This window comes from Puntigrus tetrazona, chromosome 1 (genome assembly GCF_018831695.1).
Source record: "Puntigrus tetrazona isolate hp1 chromosome 1, ASM1883169v1, whole genome shotgun sequence".
Lineage (NCBI taxonomy): Eukaryota > Metazoa > Chordata > Actinopteri > Cypriniformes > Cyprinidae > Puntigrus > Puntigrus tetrazona.
The window spans coordinates 26,029,113-26,056,415 of record NC_056699.1 but is presented as its reverse complement, the minus strand read 5'-3'; the positions used below and the strand labels follow the sequence as shown (position 1 = coordinate 26,056,415).

Sequence of the window (27,303 nt, the reverse complement as noted above, 5' to 3'; positions counted from 1 at the left end):
TTATTATTATGTATGAAAAATGCCTCCTTGTCAAAAAAGAGAACCAGAACCAGATATGTGAATTAAAAAACCTGTATTTTTATAAGCTGTCGGCCCCCAGAAATGAGCGTTTAATGACACAAACAGTTGTAGGTCATTTCTCAAGGCAAGGAAAATATCTTTTCTCCTCTCAGGTTCACATCAGGTGGCAAAATAATACTTTGACATGTATAAAAATGAACGGTTCCTGTCCCTGATTATGTTTCCCGTCAGTGTGTGTAGTTCCCAAAGTAATATGACACACTTTTTGTGTGTTGAGAGCTTATAAAAACAGTTCTTCAATACTGATCTCGTTTACTGTACACCTCGTCACATCTCAGCTTTTAGACTCCCTCTCTTCTGTGTTTTGGTATCATTTAGATATGACTACTGAAACGTCTATTCTGTAAACGAGTAACTGATTTTAGCTACAACATCGATGTCCGTTTACGGTATGGGGGCGGGGCTCTCCGGATTCCAGAGTGTATTTGATTGGACGAGGTTTGAACGGCTTCTGCAGTGCAGGGTGATGTCATCGCTGGTCTTTGGCAAACTCATCGGTTTAGTGTCCTCGCAGGCTATTTTTATGTAGCACAAAAAGATGCACGTTTATTTGTTTTTGTAAACGGATTAAAAAATTAAGCCCTCCCTACACCTACCGACACTTTATCTTCGTCACTAGTGGAAATCGATGCTTTTCTGATGTTAAAAAGGGAACAGATTTCATCAGACGCATCACAATGCAATCGCCCAGACGTTTGACCACCAGCCACTGATTTCGAGCGGCTGTCTTTCGTAATGATGACCCAATCACGAGTTGGTGGGCGGAGTTAGTCTAAATAGCCTCTGCCAATAAGGCTGTGTATATGCACTTAGCGTTAATAGACATTAACGTCGAGGCTTTGTATGCCAAGCAACACATGAAAAGTGCGTGGACGTTTATCTTGGGCCTCGAACAGTGTGTTTTTACTTTATTTATCAGCTTGTTTGGGTGCGACTGCGTATCCGACGGAGAATACTCACTGTAAGTACTCAGCAGGCTCTCAAACTGAGCCACCAGGCCAACGGCATGCAGCTGTCTGAGAAAGCCCTTATCCTCCAAACCCGCGTATAACCGCATGACAAATCCACACGCCAACGCAGCCAGCTGCAGAAACACCATGTAATGACATCACAAACACAAACGACCAATTATATCAATGCAGAAAGACTAGTAGCACGTAACACAAAAACGAAAGCGAAGGCCAGGTAGTTTGTGCCCCGGTCACATACCGCCTGGCTGAAGACGGCGTCCCGTCTCTGCTGCATCTGCAAGCCCTGGCCCGTGCTGCAGGCCGCTTCCTGGAGCAGGATGAAGTTCACCGAGCGCCTCGCTCTCTCCGCCACTTCTGTCACACATTCCTTTAAAGACTGAACCAGGAGGCCGAGCTGGTCCCGCCAAACTGCAGCTGTCACGGGAGGATCTGGGGGGGAAATAAGACAAGTGTGACCCACCTTCCAGACCAATCAGAGCGACCTGGTTTCCACCGGCACACAAATGTTCAGTGTTAAAGAGAACAAACTGGATATTTGAGCGGCTATTAAGCTGATTGTTTGATTTATATCTGTGGTGAACTTAAAGGAACAGTACTCCCTGGTTACAAAAAGCCTTGGTTCTTTATTGTGCTGTATGATATTCCCATATATACATAGCAGAAAATATTCAGAAGGCTGTCAAATTGATTTTTTTTTAAAGGTGGCGGGGAAACACTTCTACTATCCAGCTCTCTCTGACATGCATAAAGCACGCCGACCCGCTGCTGAGATTACAATGCAATTAAAGTGCTCTGAGATGAAAGCGGATCAAGCTTTAGAATAAGCTGCGTTTAATGCTCGAGGCAGGCGCGGGTCTGTATGTTATCTACATTAGCGACTAAAGACAACTACGACTCTCATCAAAGTCCCGAAAGCCGGGAGAGAGAGAGAAGTAGACCAAAGCCAGCGGATATGATCTTTGGGGCACTGGAAGTCTTTCCTGTCCTGTGTAAACAGGGTCTGGGATATACGAACGTCAAAGTTTGTGCAAGCAATAAATAGCCGTGGTAGCATTTTAGCATTTTTTAAACAACTTTGCAACTGAATTAATGAATCGTTTTTGAAAGAAACAACACTTTTTTTTTCTTTTCACCACACAATCCATGCGTTACTTATTTATATAAACGCACATCGACTATAAAAGCACATTAGAGTGTTCTCCTGAAGAAAATCCATTGTCAAACACAAGCGCCCTGTTGAAATTTCACGTGCCCTAGCATGTCCTTCTCGCAATTTGTCATTCATCTCAGCGATTTGCAATAAATCATTTGTTGTTTTAAAAAAGATCTATGAACTAGATCTGCCTCATCCTTTCATGCGTGTCCGTTTCGCAACAAGCCCTGCATTTGAATTCGTTTTGCATTAGTCATCAGATTTTATCCCGGTTTTGCATCGAGTGGCTTTTTCAATGACCCAAATTCAAAAGAATGTTCATTTACAAAGTCACGTTTCAACGGTGTGGTTCCCGCCCAGGGTGTATTCACAATGGTGATCGGAATAGCTGTCTTTATCAGCTTCATCGCTTGTGCGCGACACGAGACATCGACCTAAAAACCGGTCGGACATCATTTTGCCATGCCTTTGAACGACGGCTGATTTCATGTGTTGTGTCAATCACTGGCACAGACACAATAGCGTTTTATATCCATGCGCTGCATGTGATGTTGACATTGTCGCACAAAACGCAGACGATGCAGGCACTAATATAGCGAACGTGCAATTTAGTTCAAGGAGAAAATATTAGCGCGCACTCGCATTCTTGCTAACAAACGACCAGCACTTCCGCTACACCGAAACAACTGCAATGTGAGGAAACACTCTATTTCTGAAATCAATGATACATAATTAATAACCGCTTCCTTCAACGTGACACAAAGGCTCAGCCTGTTTGCTTTGAAATGCAACTTTTATGTATAATCTGATATTTAAACTACTGTCAGAAACGAAGCCCAATATGAGCTCGCCGTTCAGAAGAGAATAATTACCCTTCAGTAAATGAATTCTATTGTAAGAAGTCAACATGCAGTTTCAGATGACGTCCAAGTGATGGCAGCGTTGACTGCATTAAAAACTCTTGCACCGCTCTGCGTTAGGTGCAGCTTTTTCAGAAGTTTCCTTTAACTATTCCCGTCTGACAGAAGATCTGTGGATGGTGCTAATATTCATCTCTCAACTGACAGATCTGACAAGTGCTAAAAAAAAAAAAAAAAAAAAAGCGCTGGGTTGTTATTAACGTGTGAAAAATAGTACAGCCAGACAAAACGTCTCGAGTGAAGTGGAAAATCTGACATTAGAAGCTTTTCTAGGATGCGTTGCAACATGTGTGTAATATTATTCTTAAAATTGTGAAGAAAAAAATGACATATCTATTCTCTACTCCAGCCTTTATGTATAATGCATTATACAGGTATTCAGCATGTACGATGTAATGCATATATATATATATATATATATATATATATATATATATATATATATATATATATATATATATATATATATTCATAAATAACATTATGCATTATTTTTTAGATTATTTGTTACATCTTAAACTGATTCTGTAATGTGGTTTAATGCATTATATTTTTATAAGGTGTAGTAATGTACATATAAGCATTAAGTGCATTATATCTCTGGTTACCATTATTAATGGGATCAAAAAATGCTCTGAAGGTGGACTGCGAGGCACAATTAATGCTTTGAAATAATTCGAACGACGCATTGCATATCAAAGCTGCGAACAAAGCGCTACCCAAAATTCAAATAATAAATCGAATGCGATTTCAAATACTCCTAATGGGGCGCGACGATAGCATTTCATTTTTGTAATGAATCCAGGGCGACGCCATAATTAATTCGGCCAAAAGCATGACAGTGGAGCGATGCTAATGACACTCGTTTTGCCATTGCTGAGTCTATAAAAGGAAAGGAAAGCAGGTAAGTGATCATACCGGGGCTGTGGGAGGTGATGACGTCTGCCAGCGTGTGGCTGGGCGCTGATTCCTGGTTGTTGTTGTCTTGCTCCTGTAGTTTATCCACCAGGGCGATGACGCAGTTCAGGCTCTTCGCTACGCTGGCCCAGACCCTGTCCTAGAAGAGCCAAAACAAACACTGACACGTCAACCGGACACGTAAATACGAGCTGTGATCAGCAAAAATCTATATTTATTCCACGGATATTTCACGTAAAGTTTCTCCGTTTCTCCAAAGAAGAGTCCGAATCACTGAAACGAGTCGTTTTTAAAACCCAGTCCGTTTCGTGTCGACTTCCCCATGAAATGTTAGCATATTTCCCGCCCACTTGTTGGTCTTTTCCAGTTGGTCTGAATGAAAATGCTAATTCATTCTTTGCCACTAGGTGCTGCATCCCTGCATCCCGTTTCCCTGGTAACGGCTGTACACAAAGAAGCGTGCAAACCGCAGCTTTTATTATAAAAGAATCTAATAAAATTGTCCAATCGGATCAATCACTGCAAATCAGTTCGAAGAAGTTAACTGAGCGAGTAAGGTGATGAATGCATATCATAACACGCTGAACGTTTTTTTTGACCTTGCATGCATGCCAACCTGTTGTTGGGGACCAAAACATGAAAAGTTATTACATTTATTTTAAGGTTCATTTAAATGTAGTTTCTGAAGCCGTGCTCGACTTCTTTCCGCAACCAAAAAAAACCGACACGTTTCCGTCCGCCCGCTTTTGGATTCTGGGGCCTTATTACTGAAACTTCCTATCTTAAAACTTAAATTAAGATCTAGACAAGTTCAACAGAATGTATATAGTTCCTAATTAAAATTCAGTATGGTTACCAAGTCAGGATGTTTCTGTAATACGGCTCCTGATCTCATTAAAACCACTGCAGAAGCTACACACACACACACACACACACACACACACACACACACACACACACACACACACACACACACACACACACACACACACACACACCACAGACCACAACCGCTCCAACTGTCACACACAGTTCAAATTCAGCTCAAGTTTAATACTTGATGTTGTTGCTCACCACAAAAACATTTTTTACTCAGAAATATTATCTCGAGCAGCAGCAGATGAGACGTCTCCCCATGCCTTACACATGAAGCCAAAGCGGGAGGAAAACAAACGAGCCTTACAACACTTTAAAAGCGAAACATCCCTCGAAGGAGACCGCGTGTTTGCTCTTTCTATTTTATTGCACCTTTTTATAGAGAGCGACGATAAAACGACTTCTCATTATATTTAATTAAGCACTTACCGGTTACTCCTACGACATTTATGCAAATTGATAAAAGCGGCGCTTTTATTGGCCGACCGAGTCAAAAAAAAAAAAGCTACGTGCGCATAAAACATTGTGACGGGGGAAAACGACGATATACTTCTTGCTGTGAATATTGAGAAAATTCATCATCTTAATGTAGAGCGAACATCAGGCTCGGCTTCTCCTTCCTTCCTGCGAGCGGCGCTCGACTTATTTTGCCATTGATTACAGATGCTTGTCTTATCTTGGCCTCTAATCCTCTCCTGTTAGCCACGGTTATAACACACACACACACACACACACACACACACACACACACACACACACACACCCTGAAGGCAATTACAGGAGGCAGACACACCAACACATGCGATCTGAGTTAGTGGTCATCCTTCAGGTTGTGTGTTAAAGCTTTCCTCTATCAGATGCTACAGTAATAGCGGTTGCCGTGTGTGCTGATGTCACTGGCTCGGTTGCTAGGCTGCTCTCTGTCTGGCCTCTGGTGCCGTGGATCGACCGAACCTCTCAAGATCCTATCATATATATATATATATATCCAGCGGCGCATGCATGGAAGCCATCTCTGCCACAGTACAAAAAAATAAAGAGCATAAAGAGTCTTGCAGTTGCGAGTTATCTTTTTTTTCTCCCCTCTTTGTTTATTTTACACTTTGGACCTCGTAAAGGGTTCATTTTTGGCAATTCCGTAAAAAGTGAATTCATAATGAAAGATGCAAACGCGTGATGAAAGAAAACTGCGAGAAATGAACATTTAGAAAAGCGAGTTTGCGTCCCACTATGTTGACCACAGCTGCGTTTGTATCCCATTATTTTGACTTAATTCATAATTCTGAGACAAGACGTCAGAAACGCGCGATTTAAACTTGTAACTGTGAGAAAAAAGTCGGTATTGATAAAGTGTTTTATTTTCATTCAGCGGCGGAAATGGCTTCCACAGCAGAGAGGAACTTCCTGAAAGTTTCGATTCGAGTCGACTGATATCAACGGAATTCACTCCTTGTGTGATCTTTTTGTTGTTGTTTTATACTAAGAATCCATTCAATCTGACGATAAAAAACACATTTTGACAAAGTTTTTATTTTCCACTCGACTCTAATGTTTCAGGTTAAAAGTGAATTAATGGTGTGCATCATCCCCAACACAAAAATAAATATAGATGGTATCGGCATGGGTTTTCGGTGTTGAGGGTAATGCATTATAATTAATGTGAGTTATATAATCAGATTATATTTTTCGGGTAACTAGTAAAGTAACGCGTTACTTTTAAAATGCAAAAATCTTAGCTACTTTTTCAAATGAGTAATGCATCGCTAGCAAAAAAAGTTATAGATTTAAAATACATTTCATAATAATCATTGTTTAAAGCTATTAACGTATTCACTGACATGATTCATTATTACAAGGAGCACTACTTGTGCACAAGGCATATTTACTAATATTAAGCCAAAAATGGCGTTTAATGTCACCACTGATGAGTTTACTAAATATAAGTATATATAAATATATATATATATATATATTTTAATTTTAAATTTTAATTTATATAGTTAATTTTTTTACAAAAAATAAATGTAATATAATGTGACAAAATGTAATCACTTTGCATAAAAATTAAGTAATTAGTTGTTTTTTTATTAATGTTGTCAAACCATTAATCGCCTCCAAAATAAGTTTTGTTTACGTAATATATGAGTGTACTGTGTATATTTATTATGTATATATAAGTACACACACATGCATCTGTATATATTTAGGAAAATATGTTATTTTTATATATTAAATAAGTTAATGTATTATATAAATTATATGAATTTAAATCACTGCTGTAAACGATTAATTGCATCCAAAATATATTTCTTGAATATGTGTGTTCTGTGTATATTTATTATGTACAAATAATATATCTACATACATGCATGTTTATATTTAAGAAAAATATGCCTTGTTTATATATAAAAATTTATATATAATACAAATTATATCAATATAAATATATAATCTAAATATTATATATATATATATATATATATATATATATATATATATATATATATACATCTAAAAAAATGTAAATATACAAAATAAAAGTAAAAATATAATAATATAGAAATGTAACATTAATATTTAAAAAATATATACTGCACATAAACAAAACCTTTTGATTTTGGAAGCATTTAATTGTGATTAATTGTTTGACAGCACTAATTCTTATTAACGGGTTCCTTTTAGAAGTAACTAGTAAAAGTTGAGTATCAGAATCCAGTGTTTTCTATGAAGTAAGCACTTGCCCATTCCTCCTCGTCGTACTCTTTGTGGTGCGGGATGGAGTCGGAGCGGACCGGCGAGTCTCTGCTTTCTCTCGGCGGCGTCTGGGAGCCGTCCACGTTGTTACAGACGCTGTGAGGCTCCTGGGCGGCGCCGGGGTGCTCGGGCGGGGCCGGGGGCGTGGCCGGGCTGGACGGGGCGGGGCTCTGACTCTTACTGACGTATCCGGGACGGGCGGCGTGCAGCGCCAGGAGAGCGCTCTTCACCAGCTCATCCTTCAGAGCGTGAACGAACTGATCCGTCTGCAGACAGAGACAGAGGAGAGCGCAGCACAAGAGCGGAGAGACGTAGATTAAAGAGACGCATCACAGGACGAATAATCAGACGAAGAAGAACACAGAAGAAGGAGCGGGAAGAATTAGGGAGACAACAACAACAACAACAACAACACATGATTCAATGAATCTGAAGAGTGGGGCGAATACTGAAAAGACTGCAAGAGCAACAGAAAGAGCTCATTCATATTCATACGCACTTGTACATATATATATATATATATATATATATATATATATATATATATACATATATATATATATATATATATATATATATATATATATTTATATATATTTGTTCATTTGGGGAAAGTCTGATTTCACTGTGAAAACCTCATCGGGAGACAAACTTGAGCTGAGAAATGAGTTTTAAAGGTCAAGTTTATTTAGAAATGAAATTAAGATGAGACTAACATCTCAAATTTAATTATCAAAGATTAATAAATATGATGACACATATGAATATGATACACACACACACACACACACACACACACACACACACACACACACACACACACACACACACACACACATATAAGGAAAAGTTCAGATGTAAAAGCTGAATGGGCTGAAATTGGGATTTTTGAAGTGAAAGTACTTGATAAACATAAACAAATTATTCCATTTTTGACCAAGCCGGCTTTTAAAAGTATAATTTTATATACGTTTAATTTGAACAAAAATTATTTAATAATAATAATAACTATTATTATAGAACACCATTTAGTTTACAGTTATACATCATTTATTGTAATTTTATTTGACAATTTTGAACGCTGCTTTTATAACTTTAATAACAACAACCTTCACCACCGAGAAACGAGCAACTTTTTGAACGCTAAACAAAACATTTACAATCGTCGTCGTTTGGTCGATACTACAATTTACGAAAAGTTAAGCTAAAAACGTCTGATTTTTATTTCTTTGATTATTATTTTACAGATAACGCAAGCGGCTGAGGAAGCGCTTGATAACTACAGAGCTAAACGCTCGAGCTCCTCTTTTCAGTGTCTCCTGGAGCTTCAGAGCAGAGCGTAACGTCAGCAGTTCAACCAAATCTATTTCTCTTTGTTTTAGAGATGATAATCACAAACAAACCCCACCTCACTGAAACGCTGGCATTTTTTTAATGCAGCTTTAGGAGCTATTTTTACACTCAGTGGCATTTTAACAAGCCCGGTCGAAGGCACGAGATTCCTGCGGGACGGTTCCTGGTCGTCAGCGTGTGAACGATGCCTCATCGGCGTCAGCGTCTTTATCAAAACACACATCCTCCGACGGGAACACACTCCTACTCTGACATTTAGCCAGCTCATTTTACTCCTGCTTCACTGTCACTAATTTACTGTGTACTGTTATATCGGTGTACGTAAATTAAAACGATTCAATATCGTTCTTACATCGGTTCATTTAGAGAAACATCCCTTACAAGTAAGAGCGGAAAAAGAGTTCGTGTCCAAAAGGAACAAAAGAAAAAATGCATATGCATGTAATAAAAATAATGCAATAAATAAAACTATTTTTTTTTAAATGATATATATTAAATAGATTGTTATGAAATATTTAGAACAAAAAAACAAACAAAAATCATTTTTAACAGCTGCTTTTTGTGATAACAGATTTTAAATAAACAGTTACAGCTAGTTCTATAAAATGAAATAAAATATTCAAATAATGAACGTTTGGTTAATATTATAGCTAGTTAAATAAATGAACTATTTAATTGTTTTTTTTTAATAATAGCTAAAAAAAAAAAGGAGAATAAATAAAGTTACGGCCCTAGATATTGTGCTTGCGGTGTCTATTACAAAAATACAATAAAATAAAAGTTTTTGAAGTAATTCCTTTGCAATTAATGCTAGGATAATATGATATCTATTTAAATAAATAAATAAATTTATTTAGAACATTTATTTTATCTGGATCAACTGTAACATTTAATAAAAATAAATATTTAAATAAAATGTTTAAAGTTACAAATGCAGTTTTTTTTTTTTTAAAATATAAATAAAAATAAATAACGCATAAATTGTAAAAATAAAAAAATATATTTAAAAAAACACAGCCCTAGATACTGTGCTTGCGGCGTTGTTTACAAAAATAAAATCTAATGAAATAAAATGAAATGTAAATAAGATGAAACGTCCCAGCCCTAGTTTGCAGGTTTCAATCATCCGGTCGGAGCGCTGCTAATCACGGAGGTGAAGAGCGGAGGCTGATTGGCCCAATTCCGCCGTGGCAGAAACGATCTCTGTGTCGCAGATTGCACACGCTGACGGCAGCAGATGTAATTCATTAATTACACACAGAAAACACGGAGGCTTTGGCAGAGGGGAACGTGACAGACCCACGCCGTTTGTCCGGCAGCCTTCGTGTTTGCACACGGAGCCGTTTCTGGCTGGGACTCTGAACGGGAAGCACAAAGCGTTCCCTGCCATTCATTTCGGTCACGCAGCGTGAAGCAGCCTTAGTTTCTCTCAGTGATTCAACACTTTTCATTAGAGGAGATATTTGGCCTTAAAGCGCGAACATTTGCAGAACTATTAACAGAAGCGCTATCAGCATCTCTGTCCGGCCTCATTTTACATTGATGCTCCCAAACCACTGTCGTAAAGATTAATACTTTCTTTAAAACGTCATGCAATCCCAGATTTATTCGGATTTATTGCCTTTCCAATAAAGATTTCTGGAGGTTATTTTTGATGAGTCACAGCAATACCATAAGGAGCGCCTCACCTGTCCAGTTATTAGGAGAAAAAAATACAAATAAAAATGAATAAATAAATAAAATGAAATAAAAATGTATCCAAGGACAGTGGCTGAAATTGCCCTTTGAAAAAATGTCTAGTTATGACCTTAGAGTTCTGTTTTTAAAAATGACATAAAAATATTTGTTTGTTTGTTTCAGGGATATCTGTTAAAATTGTCTTTTTTAAGCGTTTTTGATTAGTTAGAATAATACCGTAATAAATCAAGTCTATGGGGGCCATTAAATAATTAAATTTAACCCTGAAATGTGGATGAAATAAATAAATAAATGATTGAATGAATAAATAAATTAATTAATGAAAAAAAAGAATAAATAAATAAATGGATAAACATTTAAATAAATACATGAATAAACAAAGAAATTAATAAATAACTACTTATATATTTATTTATGCATATATTTATATATTTAATTATTTCATTATGCATTTAACACTTTGTTTACCTATTTCAATATTTATTTAATTGTTTAATTTAATTCGCCCTCCATACAGAATGATTTCATTTCTTTAAATCTAAATGTTTTCAAAAGAACTTAAAAAAGCAATACTATGAAGTATCATTATAATTTTATTTTTTTTAAATAATTTAATTGTTTAATTAAATGTGGCCCTCCATACAGTATGATTTCTTTTCTTTAAATCTAAATGTTTTGGAAAGAACTCAAAAATGACAATGATAGCGCTGGTTTACTTGAATTAGCAATCTTTTGCGGTCACCTTCTCCTCCAGGCTCTTGAGGACGTCTCGGAGCGGCTGGCTGGAGCTGTGTTGAGCCGTCTGCAGCAGCTGGTCGGCCAGCGCCGAGATGAGCGGCTGAAGCTGGGACACCACCCGCAGGATCTCCCGGGCCCTGGCCGTCTGCTCCGGAGGATAGTAAATGCACTGGTACGCCGTGCTGTAGCTGCGCGGAGACACAGAGCGCCGATTACATCTAATAAACCCAGTCCCTGCGTGAACAGCCGGGAGAAATGACTGCTTTTAAGGGATGATATCATGCATTTTCCCCCCGCCGATGGCCACTTACACAGTCTGCATCTAAAAAAGTCATAATTAGGTTTTTTTCATGACGGTTTAGCCTCTCTGTGACCCTGTGATGGCTCGCATAAATAACCTCAACACAACACAACACAAATTCAAGACAACAATACGTCTTTTACTAATGTCTTGTACCAATATGATTTCAATAAAAAGTACTAAGATTCATTTTTTTTTAATTATTAACAAATATTATTAGTACGCATTATTTATTTGTAATAATTGTATATTTTATTAAATGATTTTATAAAATAAATATTTGTAATATTTAAAAACTAGTGCTGTTAAACGATTAATTACATCCAAAATAAAGGGTTTTGTTTACATAATATATGTGTGTGTACTGTGTATATTTATGTATATATTAGATAGATATATAGACACACATGTATGTATATAATAAAAATAAATATGTTAATTTATATATATATATATATATATATATATATATATATATATATATATATATATATTATATAATCATATGCAATACTTTAAAATTTAAGATGATTCATTTGAATACATTTACAATATGAATGCTAATATGGAATTATAAATTTTAAAACTTAACATAAATAATACTTTAGATTGATTCATATAATTTGTTACATATTTATAATATAATGTTTTTAAATATTATTTAGATACATTTTTATTAGGGTAATCCTAATAAATTACACAATTATAATATCTGTGATTTTTTTAAATGTTTTACATATTTAAATAATATTAATATAATTATTCAAATAAATTACACCTATATTTAATCACTTTTATATCAACAGTTATCAATGATAAACAATATATGTTTTTTTGTATTATATTTATTTGGAATGTAATATTTTACATGTTTGAATCATTTTTTTTATTTAGACTGACGACTGGCGCGTACTTCTAAAAGCTAAGCCCTATCACACATATGTATTAAAATATAATATAAAATGCGAACGTTCACGTGCTACAAACATCTTCAGAGACGCAGCGCACAAATCCTTTGAGGCTGGCACTGAATTCATGGATTTAATACAGCAGGTTGATTTTTTTTCTTTTTGTGTACAACAAATTAGATTCATTAAACACGTTTAACAGCATTACATTTAACACGATTAGCACTAAACTGCCTAATTTGGCATTATAAGCATAATTCTGCGAAGCCGTTCTGAGCTAGCGCACACTCGCAGGCACCGTTTCAATTATAATCACACTTATTGTGCTTTTATGATAATTAAACTCAGCCACACAAAGAGTGCAGACGACTTTACTCTTATTAGTCCCATCTGGATTTCATTTATGACAAATCTGCCATTCAAAAAGGCCGCCATTTCCATATTTCTCCATCGTTTTTGTAAATGAGAGAAACATGAAACTCTGTCATCTATGCCGGCCGCAAAAGTTGCAACGGTTCTGATACGAAATGATGAGAGCGCTGGAAAAGGCCTCTATCACGAGCATCTAATTCATGGAGATTTCTGTAGAGAAACGTGTGTGTGTGTGTCTGTGTGTGTGTGTGTGTGTGTGTGTGTGTGTGTGTGTGTCTGTGTCTGTGTGTGTGTGTGTGTGTGTGTGTGTGTCTGTGTGTGTGTGTGTGTGTGTGTCTGTGTGTGTGTGTGTGTGTGTGTGTGTGTGTGTGTGTGTGTGTGTGTGTCTGAGTGTGTGTGTGTGTGTGTCTGAGTGTGTCTGTGTGTGTGTGTGTGTGTGTCTGTGTGTGTGTCTGTGTGTGTGTGTGTGTGTGTGTCTGTGTGTGTGTGTGTGTCTGTGTGTGTGTGTGTGTGTGTGTGTGTGTGTGTGTGTCTGTGTGTGTGTGTGTGTGTCTGTGTGTGTGTGTGTGTGTGTGTGTGTGTCTGTGTGTGTGTGTGTGTGTGTGTGTGTGTGTCTGTGTGTGTGTGTGTGTGTGTGTGTGTGTGTGTGTCTGTGTGTGTGTGTGTGTGTGTGTGTGTGTGTCTGTGTGTGTGTGTGTGTGTGTGTGTGTGTGTGTGTGTGTGTGTGTGTGTGTGTGTGTGTGTGTGTGTGTGTGTGTGTGTGTGTGTGTGTGTGTGTGTGTGTGTGTGTGTGTGTGTGTGTGTGTGTGTGTGTGTGTGTGTGTGTGTGTGTGTGTGTGTGTGTGTGTGTGTGTGTGTGTCTGTGTGTGTCTGTGTGTGTGTGTGTGTGTGTGTGTGTGTGTGTGTGTGTGTGTGTGTGTGTGTGTGTGTGTGTGTGTGTGTGTGTGTGTGTGTGTGTGTGTGTCTGTGTGTGTGTGTGTGTGTGTGTGTGTGTGTGTGTGTGTGTGTGTGTGTGTGTGTGTGTCTGTGTGTGTGTGTGTGTGTGTGTGTGTTTGTGACGCCGAAGCGTTAGCGGGCCGATCCCGAGACCAGCGGATCGGGTCGAGACTCACGCAGACCGGGCTCGTCGCTTCAGATAATTGGCTCCCGGGAGGATCGCTAACCGTCGCGGCTCCCGGCAAATAACAGAGCCTGCTTAAAGAGAGGAGACGCGCACCAAAGGACGGAGGAAGACATGAGAGGAGCTCAATAACTCCAGCCGCTGGACTCATTTAGCAGGTCCACAGCGACAAAACACAGCAGAGACCGGGTTAAAAAGTGATAGAGCTTAGCTAACGTAACTACCTCCTCGTTTAACCAACAATCTCTACAGCCTGACAAACACTGCATGGTTTGTGTTTTTGTGGTCTGATTTATTACAGAGCATCACTAAAATCATTGCTGAAAGTCCGAGGGCAAACATTTATCCGTAGCTCAATGCTATTTATTTATTTTTAGCTTAAAAAATACATTTACTTTATAGATTCCAAAAATAGATTCGTTTAGTCGCTGAACCGCGATACAAGAAACTGAATCATTTGAGTTATCGCTTAAAAGTGTTCAAAAAAGTGAACTGATTCATCCATTTCAGTGAATTGATTCAAAACAGATTTGTTTACCACTCGACGGCGATTGTAAAAATTGATGTGAATGATCTGTTTTAGAGATTCAATACATTTGGACAGTTCAACTGGTTTAAAATAGACTCATCACTCAAAGGTGTTCACAGTTTTGAATTAAATTCAGTTTTCATCACATAGATTGATTCAGAATGTACATGTCAATAACTGGTTTAATATATATTCACCATACATTTATCATTAAATATAATTTAAAAAAAAAAGAGGGTGATCAGTATGATTTAACAAGTCTGTTGAATCAGACAGATTCATTTGAATCACTCATAGTAATGGTTCCCAGTGTGTCTTTTTAATTTTTTGGTGGCACAGTAAATATTTTAATATTAACATTAAAGTGCCCCTGTTTTGCCAATTTTAAGGCTCCTAATATAGTTTTAGGAGTCTCCAAGAACAGGTTTAGATGCATGCAAGGTGAAAAAAATGCAGAATATGCATTTAATATCACCTCGTTTTCCAGCAAATCTCAAACGATTCATTTGAACGGATTCAGTCTCCCTAAACCCCTCCTTTCCGTGAGCCTACTCTGCTGTGATTGGTCAGCTGGCCAGTCTGTTGTGATTGGTCCACCACGTACAGCAGTCAGTTAAATGGTGCGTTTGTGGGCGGGGTCAAGTAGAATCAACACAGGCGGAAATTATGCAAATGTGACGGGCAGCCACGACAGAAGTGGGATTCGAAGTCCTAATGGCCGTATAAAGTCGATTTTTTTCTTTACTTATGCACTTTCGGATGTACGACTTTGCCGATTGTCTACATTCAGTTACATTACACACTGCGTGCAAGGCAATGTTGGAAATGGCAGGGGTACTAATAAAAAACGCTTGAGAGCCTCACCATTTTAGTTAATAACTTGCGTCCTTTGCTGCAATGGCGTGTGGCAGCAGATCATCTCTGATACTGATGAAACAAACTATTACCAGCAGTGTCCTGAAATCACAGAGCGGGTGTGGTGTGATTGACAGGAATCACATCCCCGTAAAGCCACCTGAGACCCGGCGCTCGGCTAATGACTCGTCGGCCGAGAGCCTCAGGAGAGCCAGACGCCATCTAGTCTGAAGAGCTTCTTTATCAAGCCGGCTTCAGGAAAACAGCGTTTGTGCCAGGATGACTAGGAGTAGAGAGAAGCACCTGACTCACTCATCACAAAGCCTCCAGCCACTGCTCCCGATCTCAAACACCAGACACAACCTGTGGAGGATTTTGCATTTTCATTTACATGTGTGCCTGTCAGACTCTCCAGACTCTCCAAGTGGATGGCAGAGATGATACTCAGATAGCACTGGGAGATACAGCAGATAGCATGAGCATAGTCTGTGAACTCCTTTTAGTCGACTGGTTCACTTTAATTAACCAGTTCAAAAGAATGAAGCACCAGACAGTTGTTTTACAAAAAAAAGATAATAAACACACATTAAACAGCATATTTTAATTAAAAACACACACACACACACACATACACGTATATATAAATATATATATATATACTTTCACAAAAATAATTTTTAAATATAAATTCTGCATTATACTTGTGTGTATATATATAACTAAAGGTATATTAAAATATTTGTAAATTGGATATTACATAATATTCTAAATATAATATTGTAAAAATAGTAAATTATTTATTAAAAATGTAATTGATTTGTATGATCATTTGTATTGCATGTCGTATTTTAATATATAATACTGAAGTTAGCATGTCATTTGTTTTGTACAAACATTAAATAATAACAAAATAATTATAAAGATATATATACGGTTGTTAAAAACTGTGGAATTTATTGATTAATTTATTTGAGATAAAAGCAGGTTTCATTTTATTAGTAAAGGTAAATTACAAATACGTTACCCTGTATCACAAAAGATCGGCAATAGCCAAACATACATTGATTGGTTTCAAATATAAAAGATATTTTGCACATTTGCCCCCATAAATATATCAAAACTTAATGTTTCATTAGTAATATGCATTGTTAGTTTAGTTGCGATTTAGCTGCAGATTATTAGTTGCATCTCTTCCAAATATTATCTTATGCTAACAAACCAAACATTAAATGGAAATGATTTATTCAGCTTTCAGACGATGCATCAATCTCAATTTTAAATAACTGACCCTTACGACTGATTTTGTGCTCAACGGTCACATACATGAAATTGTGACACTTTTTTTGAGTATTGATTATTTGATTGCTTTAGTGCCGAGCCTATAACTACGGAGTCAAAGTCTTCAAAGAACTGTCATTGAATTAAATATACTGTCTATTAGCAATTACAGTATCACTGTGTTCTTCAAAAGGGTGCATAACTAGCCTAAAATAATCTACACCGCAGCATCAAACACGCAGCATGTGGGACGTTTGGCCGCAGAACAGCAGGAAATATTTCAAAGGAGCACCACCATTAGCCACATCCTCCGTACACCCAGGAAGATCTGGAAGCGCGCTGTCTGGATGTTCACAAATGATCAATGGAAATAAAAAATGATGCTAATGAGAGGAAAGGAAACGCCAAGCCCTTCAGTGCAATCAGGCCCACGTCTCTGGTGAATCTCTAATTAAACTTACAAATAGAAAAGCAGAGGGAGATGTGCATGCCACAGGATGAGAGATCACACCCGGCCAGTAGAGTCTGTAACTACGTCTTCATCATGCTGCTTTTACGCCAGGTCTCAAGTACAGCATCAGAAACCAGTGACGGGAACCACTCGTTTCCAAAAAGAAAATGCCTTCATTTGCTTAAACGGCTTTTGCCTTCACTTTTGACTCATGCAAAATAACAGGAGACGGAAATGCACTTATCGGATAAATTGCGCATCAATGAAGTCACGTGACCTCGCGCTATGGGATGGCCATGGAGTAACCTGACAGAATGAGAAATGTTGTTGTGGTCATTCTGAAATGTGATATTCAGTGGCCGTTTATCAGGAGCCCAGCTTGTAAAACGGAGGACACAATCTGCTTTTACCTAAAGCTTCCATTAAGCTAAGAAAATGTTACTCCTGAGCATTCTCTGAAAATTCATTTAATTATAAATTCATAAAAAAATAAATAAAAAGTGACATTTTTTTCTTGGTTATGCAAACTTTAAGGAAGCGTTGCAATACGGAAACGTTAGATAAATGTTGCATTTGAATGATCTCTGAACATTCTGAAACAAGTAGCAACATTTATCAAAATAACAACCAAAAAAATAATCATACGGAGAATATCTAAATAACATTGCCTGCACTCCACCAACATAAAGTGTTCCACCAATGTTCATGTTTGTCAATAACATAAACATCAAAAGATTTCCATTAAAGTTCCATGAATAAAGAACATTCCATCGGTGTTCCACAAATATATCAACAACATTTTATCAATGTTCCAGGAATACGTCGATAACAGCACGCCAATGTTGCACAAATGTATCAATAACGTTTTATTGATGTTCCAGAATAAAACATTCCATCAAAGTTGCATGTGACATTTCACGAATATATTAATAATGTTCGATGAATGTATCAATATCGTACCATTGATGTTTCCCAAATACATCAATAACGTTGATATTCTACAAAAATATATATCTATATACAACTTTGCATCAGTGTCGCACAAATATATCAATAAAGTTTTATGCTGAATATATCAATAACATTCCATTGATGTTCCAGGAACATATAAATAACATTCCATCAATGTTGCACCAATATATCAATAACGTTCCATTGATGTTTCATAGATACATCAATATTCCAGGAATATATCAATAACATTCCATTGATGTTCTATGAATATATCCGTAACGTTCCATGAATTCATCAATTCACAAAGGTTTCACGAATGTATTAAAGATGTTCTTCTTACCGAGATTTGAAAACTTTGAATGAACATTCTATAATCTAGGCTGGAACAATGTTTGCTGATAACTTTGAGAGGACCTTGCCAGAACGCTAGCCAAAGTTCTGAGAACGTTGCTGGGATGTAGTCAAGAGTACACACACTCAGACGCGTCCATTCACAGCATCTGCAAGGAGACGATTATCTTTGTGCAGCGAGCAAATCGACTGCTGAACGGCAGAACATTCCAGTCCTGCCGACACGCTCAAATTAAAGGCAAATAAGATGCTCGCGGACCGTCGTGGAAGTTAAAGAGAAATAACTGCTTGGGCTTGGAGGCGGCCTCAGGGAACCGGAGAAATGGATATTGATTGGCTCTCACGCAGCGAGCCAATCAAAACCGCTGTAGCCGCATATTACATCGGGCCGAGCGTCCACCCCTGACCTGATGGATCGGTCCGATCGCTCCCCGACCGCCTTTCCTGCCTCGCTCTTCAGGCAGAAGAAAAGACAGATGGCTCTTTCATTTGGCTCTAAGTGTCCTTTTTTCCCCTGCACCCCTTTTCCTGCGATTCATTAATAATGGCCCAGAATTGCGCCTGTCTTATTATTTGTCTTCTAATCAAAGAAAATGCTAAAAGGTTGCTTTCCAGGAAGGTCTGGGTGGATGCACGAATGATTATGAGTGTGCTCAAGAGGTCATCTCTCATTGTCTGTTAAACTACACAAAGAGTTCGCTGCAATCATTCGCACTGGTTCTGATGCTTTTTCCTTTTTCATTTAACTTCAGTAAGTGGGAACCGTAGCTTTTAAACCTTAAAATAGACTTAAGTCTTGTCAACAAGACTTCAATGCGCCATGAAAGTCTAACCGGCAAGAATTAACGCTATATTCCAAGCCTCTGGAAGGGACTTTGCGTGAGAAAGAAACCAAATTTAAGTGACATTCGCCAGTCTGTCGCAGCTCTGCTTCACTCTTTTAAATCAGATCTTTCAAATGAATCAAATGATGAATGTTTCGCACAAATCGGACTGATCTGGATCACGATTTTTTGCCATTTCTCACACAAAGCTACGACTTTGACCATAATGCACAAAATAGTGATTTGATGGCTTTGAAAGCGTAAAAAGTCCTCATTCGTTGTAATTGCATGCGAAAGATCAGCATCATCTTCAAAACACCCCCAATTTTGACGACGACCATTTTTAGAAAGCATCTTTAACTTCGCGTGCTAATTTAACACAGCAATGGTTTAAGAGAAAATCTTTTTAAAAACGAACTACAAAAGGACTCGCTAGCTAGCGAAGCGTAAAAAAGGCAAATCTGAGCATGAAGTAAAACATTAGCCAAGTCTAAAAGGAAACAAAATGAGGTCCGTATCAGGCAGGATTAATGTGCGGCACGAACGCTCTTTCAGAAATTGATTTCTCTCCGGTAGAAATGTCCTTGCCTCGTATCAGTGGCGCTCCGCTGATAAATCTTCCCACCATTGGAGGCTGGAAAGTTTTTTGAAAAGATGTTCAATTTCTTTGTACTAGTATTCCTCTGTCGGTCTGGCTCAGTAACATAAAAAGCCAGGCACTGTAAAGAAAATAATTGGACTTTGCTTGGTTTTTAATGAGTCTGTTCTCAGAGGGGTTGACAGAAGAACATGTCAAATTATAAAAAAAAAAATAAAACGGACACATTCTCACGACCGGCTTCGCGTTGACAACATCAACCCCTAAGACTCGACCGCGTCCACAAAAGCCAGCTGTGATCATTCACAAAACACAACTGAATAAGAAAACTTGTAAAGCTCTTTATTGATGGGAATCACAAGTGGGCTGAGATGACATGACATGCTTTTTCCTTCTTCTTCAGACGACTGAGAATAGAAAACTCTCGTAGCTGAAATGTTTGGTGTGACGGCAAGGACAGATGAAGCGCTTCGATGACTGCCAGCCAGCTAGAGTCAAGACACGGGCTTTCTAATTAAACATCTCTGTGAGGACAAACCGAACAGAAGATGGAGGAGGAGGAGGAGCGCGAGATGGACGACTGAGGCAGAAAGAGACGGTCACAATTCATTTAAGAGCAACAAACACGTCAGGAGAGACTGCAGATACGAGCCAACAGGACCCGGCTGGGACAAAATGTGAGACTCTGAAGTTATTAAAGTCATTAAGGACTCTGGAGAGAGAAACAACACTGTTACCGTATATTCCACCAACAACTTGGAGCTAAACTCGGGGCTAAAAGTAAACACTTATTACTCTCCATGACAGTACAATCATTGCACATTCAAAGTGGTTTTAGCCCAAATTATGATATATTTTAGTCAAGACTGCTGCTTTAAAAAGGTTAAAAGACTAAATAAAGGCAATGCATTGTAGCAACCACCTAAAACATCTTAGCAACTGCATCACACACACACACACACATTTGCAATTGCATAGGACACCCAAACAACCAACCAGGGGTGTGTTTCCCAAAAGCATCGTTAGCCAACTATGGTCGCAGGTTCCTATGAGCATAGTTTAGCGATTCACGTTTCCCAAAAGCGTAGTTTAAACGAAAGTTTACAGCTTTGGGCCTGTGGTTAGAAGCATAGTTTCTTGTTAGTAAGATATATAGGCTTTAATAAATATGCTCTTAGGCACAAGAAGCAAGCTAACATGCATTACTATGGGTTAGTGAGTTAGACATTTAATCATTACATTGCGCATTTTAGGTAATCCAACAACGTTTAGATTACTTACTTTTCACATTGAATTTAAATTGGATTAAATGTACCGCATTTATATAAAAACACAAAGAGAAAGAAGATATATTTCATTTGTTATTATTAATAACAGGAAGTGCATTAAACATAACTTGGTTTTGTGAAGGGACTGCAGGGGAGTTTAACGAAAAGCTAATAACTAATTAAATCATGAAAAAGTCAAATGAAAAGAAACCATTATAAAATAACAATCAGAAACGTGTGCTAAAAATATTTAGTATGCGTTAATTATAAATATTGATGCATTTTTATAATTACAAATGAAAATGTTTTAAGTAAAAACTTCAGAAAACCACACAACAGCAGGTTCATGATCGATTGCAGCACCCTAGCAACGCACACAAACACCCAGAACACATTTACAACCACCTAGCAACACACGGCATGCCCTAGTAACACCCTAGAAGCCGCTAGGTTACATAGCAACACACTGAAAACCACTCAGAAACACCTAGCAACACCATAGCAACCACTACTTAGAATCCTCATTGCACCGTGTTAACAGTAACACACACATCCAAACATATTATTTTCTTTCCTGCATCAGCCTAGCAACTTGTGGCTAAACAAGCTTAAAACATTAATTTAATGCTAAGTAAATTATTTCGTTCTGATACAGTTGATGACATGTGGGGTGATACAAGAATACTAGAATACAGCACTGCTGGAAAAGGCTCTCAGCCAATCAGAACTGAGCACCAGAGAACGAATGAAAACAAATAAACCATTCCCTTCTAGAATGTTTCCCGAAAGTTAGCAACTGTGTAGAATGTCTCTCTACTTGGCTAGTGCGCGTACAAACATGAAATCCCAGATAAACTGTAAATCCAGACTTCATTCAGCATCGATGAGGCATCACAGCTCCGTCGGCTTCACGGATCAGGGCTCCGGCTCGCTTTTCAACTACAATCAAAGCTTGGGGAATAAAGCTCGAAATGAAAAAATAAAAAACCCGCGCCATTCATCGAAACCAACTGGATTTGACCGGATTAACAGATTGATCAATTTAAAGAGTTCTAATGAGGGGAAATATTTAGGCCTAAAGCAAAAACATTAACAGCATTAACTTCAGAAAGATAAAAACGCGCGTGGATTAGAGTTCAGCTTCCGAATGATGCAACCTTCGTACAATTCCTAGAAATACATCTAAACGTGCCACAGCTTATTCCTCTCCGGCAAAATAATCAATTTACACGTTCATTTGCCTCAGTGCAAGATATTAAGAGTCGCCGCCATCAATACGTGCCACATTTATTCTGTTTTCAGAGCGCTTTGGAGCTTGACAGCCCGTGGTCTCAAAATAACGTTCTTCAAAATATATTTTTTTTTTAGTTTCAGACACGGGGCGACAAGGACCGAACGAATTTCTAATATCTCATTAAACGAAAAATCTCCTCCGTGGCGTCACGTTGACAGATTAATCTCAAAATCGCGTCCGTGCAAATGACGGGAGCGACATATTCGGGCGAACGTCTCTACAGAAGGCTGCCGGGAACGAGCGGGGGTTTCGACGGTTATATATAGCGCTTGTCAGAAAACCAGCAATCACGTGTGAACGTGTGGAGACTGACCTCTTCTTCTCGGATTCGTATTTGCTGAGCAGTTTCTGCAGGCCTCCGTTCTTGAAGCCTTGCGAATGGGCGGCCGGAGCTCCTACTGTGACCACATCATAGAAGGAATCTGCGGAGGAAACATCGGCAAACATCCTTCAACGGGCTTCGAGGATCACAGACAGGTCTCGTTTTATGCGCTTGCCGTCGTTCGCGAAGGCAGACTGTTCTCTGAGGAACGTCTATTAAACAGGATTCAGTTCGCAACCGCATGCTGTTAAGACACGTGTAAACACACATTACGTGCTTCGAGGAAGGGAAGCACCCGAGCTGCGCGATTCATACTACTGGATAACAGTGACAATGTAGAGAAGATAGAAAAAACGAGCATGAAGCAGACAACTGAATATGCCTAAACCCACCGTTTAAAACTTTAACATTCACGTTTAAAAGCCAGATTAGAGAACTGACATTAAAAACACTAAAATATCGTGATTTTGTAACTAAAACACAAATACAGGGAAAAAGACACACAGAGTACAAGAGATAAATAATAGGTACGTTTATAAATAAATAAAATGATTAAAATACAAATAATTTAATTCATGTTTGATATTTGGGGAAAAAAAAAAGGTTATAGTAGTTACAGTGAGCCCCCCAAAAATATATATACTTTAAATAGGAGAAAAAAAATAAAAAATAAAAATGTATATATATATATATATATATATATATATATATATATTTTTTTTTCTCCCTTAAGTAGCACAGGTCAGATTTTACATGGGTCAATTTTTTTATGCCAACAATCATTAGTAATAATCATGCTTAATATATTTTGTAAACTTCCTACCATAAATATATCAAAACTTAATTTTTGATTAGTAATATGCATTGCCAAGAACTTCATTTGGCCAACTTTAAATTTACCATATCATTTATATATACATATATATATATATATATATATATACACATATATATATATATATATATATATGCGTACAGTGTATCTATACCTAGTCTTATGCTAGATATGAGGAAGAAATGGGTCGCTTCATGAACCACTAACTATATAAACGTGCCAATAACGTTATTCCTTGTATATTTTTATAACCTATTCCGTTTGTGGTTGTAAAACACTCGCGATTGTTTGTAATCCTTCAGATGCCGTTCTCTGTCAGAACAAATCATCATGTCGACTTTATGAGATTTGTTCAGATATGGCTGCCTTGTTTCAAGGTTTTAAAATCTTTACTTTAGAGGGTCAATCTGTCCTATAGGCAATATAAACGGTCGCTCCCGAGCCTTAATGTGCCGCGGTGGAGAATATTAATAAATATCACAACCTCCTGACATTTATCCCCCGGTACACACAGAAAGAATGTGGCGACAAATGGATTTTCACGTGATATTTGCAGTGGCTCCGTGGAAGACTTCTTCTTACGCCCATCTGTACACCGATTGGGGCTCATTTTCATGATTTCCCCTCGATTCCCAACGCTGCCTATGGAGAAGAGCCACGGGAAATGCCTTCCGTAGCATTTCTGTTACAGATGCATGCAAGGTCAGCCGATCAGGCTCCGTGGGAAGCGAGCGCAACGCATAAAATGGCAAATAACGATCCGGGCCTCTTCAAATGCGCTGACCCCGGGATCACGCCGCCGGACGCGGCTCTGGCCGCTTCGTTCCTCCGTTAATGACGACGAGGCGCTCGTGCGACGGCTTCCATGCCGCCCTGGCGCTCCCGCCGCTCCCCCGGCCGCTTCCGGAGCATCTAATTGGCTGTTTCACAACGGTGTACCCACACGATGAATACAGTGGCATATATACAGGTCAGGATCATCCGTCACGCATGGCCCAATTTGGAGGCGATTTGTGCAGGTTCTTGCAGTCTCTATAAATGGAGGCTCTGATCCGAGGGGCTCAGGCACCTGTGTCTCTCCGTGGCGGAGATGAATTGTTTGCAGGGGGGAAGAAAGGTTTTAAAGTAGGACTGTCGATTTAACAAGGTAATTTGGTGCGATTTTAATTTTATACTGTACGAGAAATATATGAGCAATTAGGCCTATTAAAGCAACAGTCCATCCAAAAATTAAAAATTGACACGTTGTTTCAAATTTCATGCATTCAGACGTCTAATCCAGTCTTACATTTCCCATTGAATGCTTGAAAATAAAGGCTCTTTATTAGCATTGATAGTTCTACAAAGCATATATAACATCCATTGAATCAAGGTCTTTATAATGGAATTATTTTATGAAGGTAAATCACAAGCAGTAGCTTCACAGCCTGCTAATTTGAGTGTGAGAACTTGTCATATTTGTATTTGTAAGTTAAAGTGTATAATTCGGGCTAAGAATGAAGACATTCTTGATAGATGAACAACGTCAGGCAAAAGATTTTTTCATATTCGTGTGTATCGGTTATTCGTTTTCATTGAATATATTTAGCTTTTAAGACACTGCACTCGTTGTGCCATGCAGGCATTACCTGGTAGACAAATAATGCAACATCTTTCATATGTAAATATAATATATGCATATGAGAAATGTTGCATTACTTGTCTACCATGACATTTTACGAATTTAGAATTATTAATCTTCACCTTAACGGGCGTTGTGATTATTGTCTGTGTGTGCAAATCGAGAAACTTAAATTTCAACTATAAATATTAACCACGAGTTCTCGTATTCAAATGAGCAAGCTTGCTTGAGTTTTGCTACCGATTCACCTTCATGTTATTTCGATTCTGAAAATGTTCTTCACGCTAAGAAAATAACGGTCCTTTTAAAGCGGTCGTCGGTCGCCTTCTTTCCAAAAGTTGCTGTGATTTTTTTTGCACTTTGGTTAACATTTCTCAGTGGTAGTATAAAAAAAAAAACTTCTATACCCCGACAGTTAACTTTAGCCATGAAAGTGGCTAACTAGTACATTATTAGCAAAGGCAAATTGCAGACTTAGCCGCATTTATGTAGATCGGGGATCGGTGCGGTCCCTTAAAAACTAAACTAACGTTAATCCTCTGCGTCTTCACCGATGACTGATGCATTCATTGATATATCCAACAACTAAAATTATATCGTCTTCCTCTGCACAATGATGGACTGATGACAGTAAGACGGTCCTGTCAATCAACTATAGTGGGAGGGGCCTGCGCAGAACTACATCAATCTGCCAAGAATCTCAAAACGGCCTGATTTGTGAAAGAGGATTTCAAAACAGGGATTAACGAAAATCATTTGACTTCCTTTGCATGTTTGCTTCATACCGTTTCGGCGAAGATGTGTGAAGCTGCAGCTTTTGCAAGGCGAGCTTTAAAAAGTGTATATATGTATAAATCGTGACTTTTTAAAGAAAAAAACACCCTTATTTTTCGGCTGGGATCCTGTAGAGCCCTTTGGAGCTTCAAGGAGAATGAAGTTTGGACCTTCATCCTTCATCTATACAGAGACAAATGCTGGGACGTTTTCCTCAGATCTTCATCTCTTTTATGGCTGAAGAAACAAGACGTGAACATCTTGGATGACGTGGAGGTGACTGAATTATTAGGAAACTTTTATTCTGGTAGTCAACTAAGCTTTTTTCTTAGTGTGAAGAACATCTGAATCATCTAAAGACCCCTTTTTTCCTCCGTGAAGAGCGTTCTATTGATGTTTGAAGCGCTAATGACAACGAGGAACCTTTATTTGTAAGATTATAAGATATCCAGTGAGACACGCAAGACAGGATTTGACATCTGAATGTGTGAAAAGGTTTAGAAAGATTAGAAATCACTTCCATATTTCTAAAAAAAAAAGTGTCAAAATTTCTGACATGTTATGGGACTTAAGAGCAGCTGTAAGTGGCTTGTCACCACCAGGAAAAAGAGAAAACAAAAGCGTCCGTGGCGTTCTGCTAGTCACATGCAAAGGACGTCTGTGGAGGGCTGTCCGGTGCTGTCACCTCAACACTTCTGTCTCAGGCATCAAATAAAAGCGTCTTCTAGGAAACTGTGTTTACAGAGCGTTTCTTTAAAGATGGAGTGCCATTAACAACATCAACTCAGAGACCATGTGTGGATTTTAAACTCTCTTTCTGTCATTCAGACTCTCTGTCACTATCAATACTTTATATATACATATATGTATAGAACCATCAACGTATGATGTTCATATATGAACTGTTTTCATATATATATATATATATATATATATATATATATATATATATATATATGTGTAAAAGTCCATTAATCCAATTGAATTGATGTGTAAAATGCTTAAGCTGACAGTAAAGGCTTTTACATTATTACAAATAATATTTTAATAAAATGCTATTATTTTACAAAGAGGACCAGACTATTTCTATTACACCATATAATACATTAATCTCTTCAGAATCCTAAAAAAAGTCATAAAAAATATAAAAATTTGAGAATGATTTCTGAAGGATCATGCGACACTG

General features: G+C 37.9%; 1 protein-coding gene across 8 annotated transcripts in view; it reads right to left on the bottom strand.

Moving 5' to 3' along the window:
• inpp4b (inositol polyphosphate-4-phosphatase type II B) overlaps nucleotides 1-27,303 on the bottom strand; it is a 111,517-nt gene that overhangs the window by 9,083 nt on the left and 75,131 nt on the right. For all 8 annotated transcript variants that reach the window (XM_043237032.1, XM_043237026.1, XM_043237038.1 and 5 more), the window contains 6 exons: nucleotides 22,879-22,987; nucleotides 11,467-11,650; nucleotides 7,661-7,939; nucleotides 4,044-4,182; nucleotides 1,291-1,481; nucleotides 1,042-1,165 (listed from right to left, as the gene is read on the bottom strand). In XM_043237032.1, coding sequence (XP_043092967.1) covers nucleotides 1,042-1,165; nucleotides 1,291-1,481; nucleotides 4,044-4,182; nucleotides 7,661-7,939; nucleotides 11,467-11,650; nucleotides 22,879-22,987 — 1,026 coding nt within the window. The remainder of the gene's footprint in view (nucleotides 1-1,041; nucleotides 1,166-1,290; nucleotides 1,482-4,043; nucleotides 4,183-7,660; nucleotides 7,940-11,466; nucleotides 11,651-22,878; nucleotides 22,988-27,303) is intronic.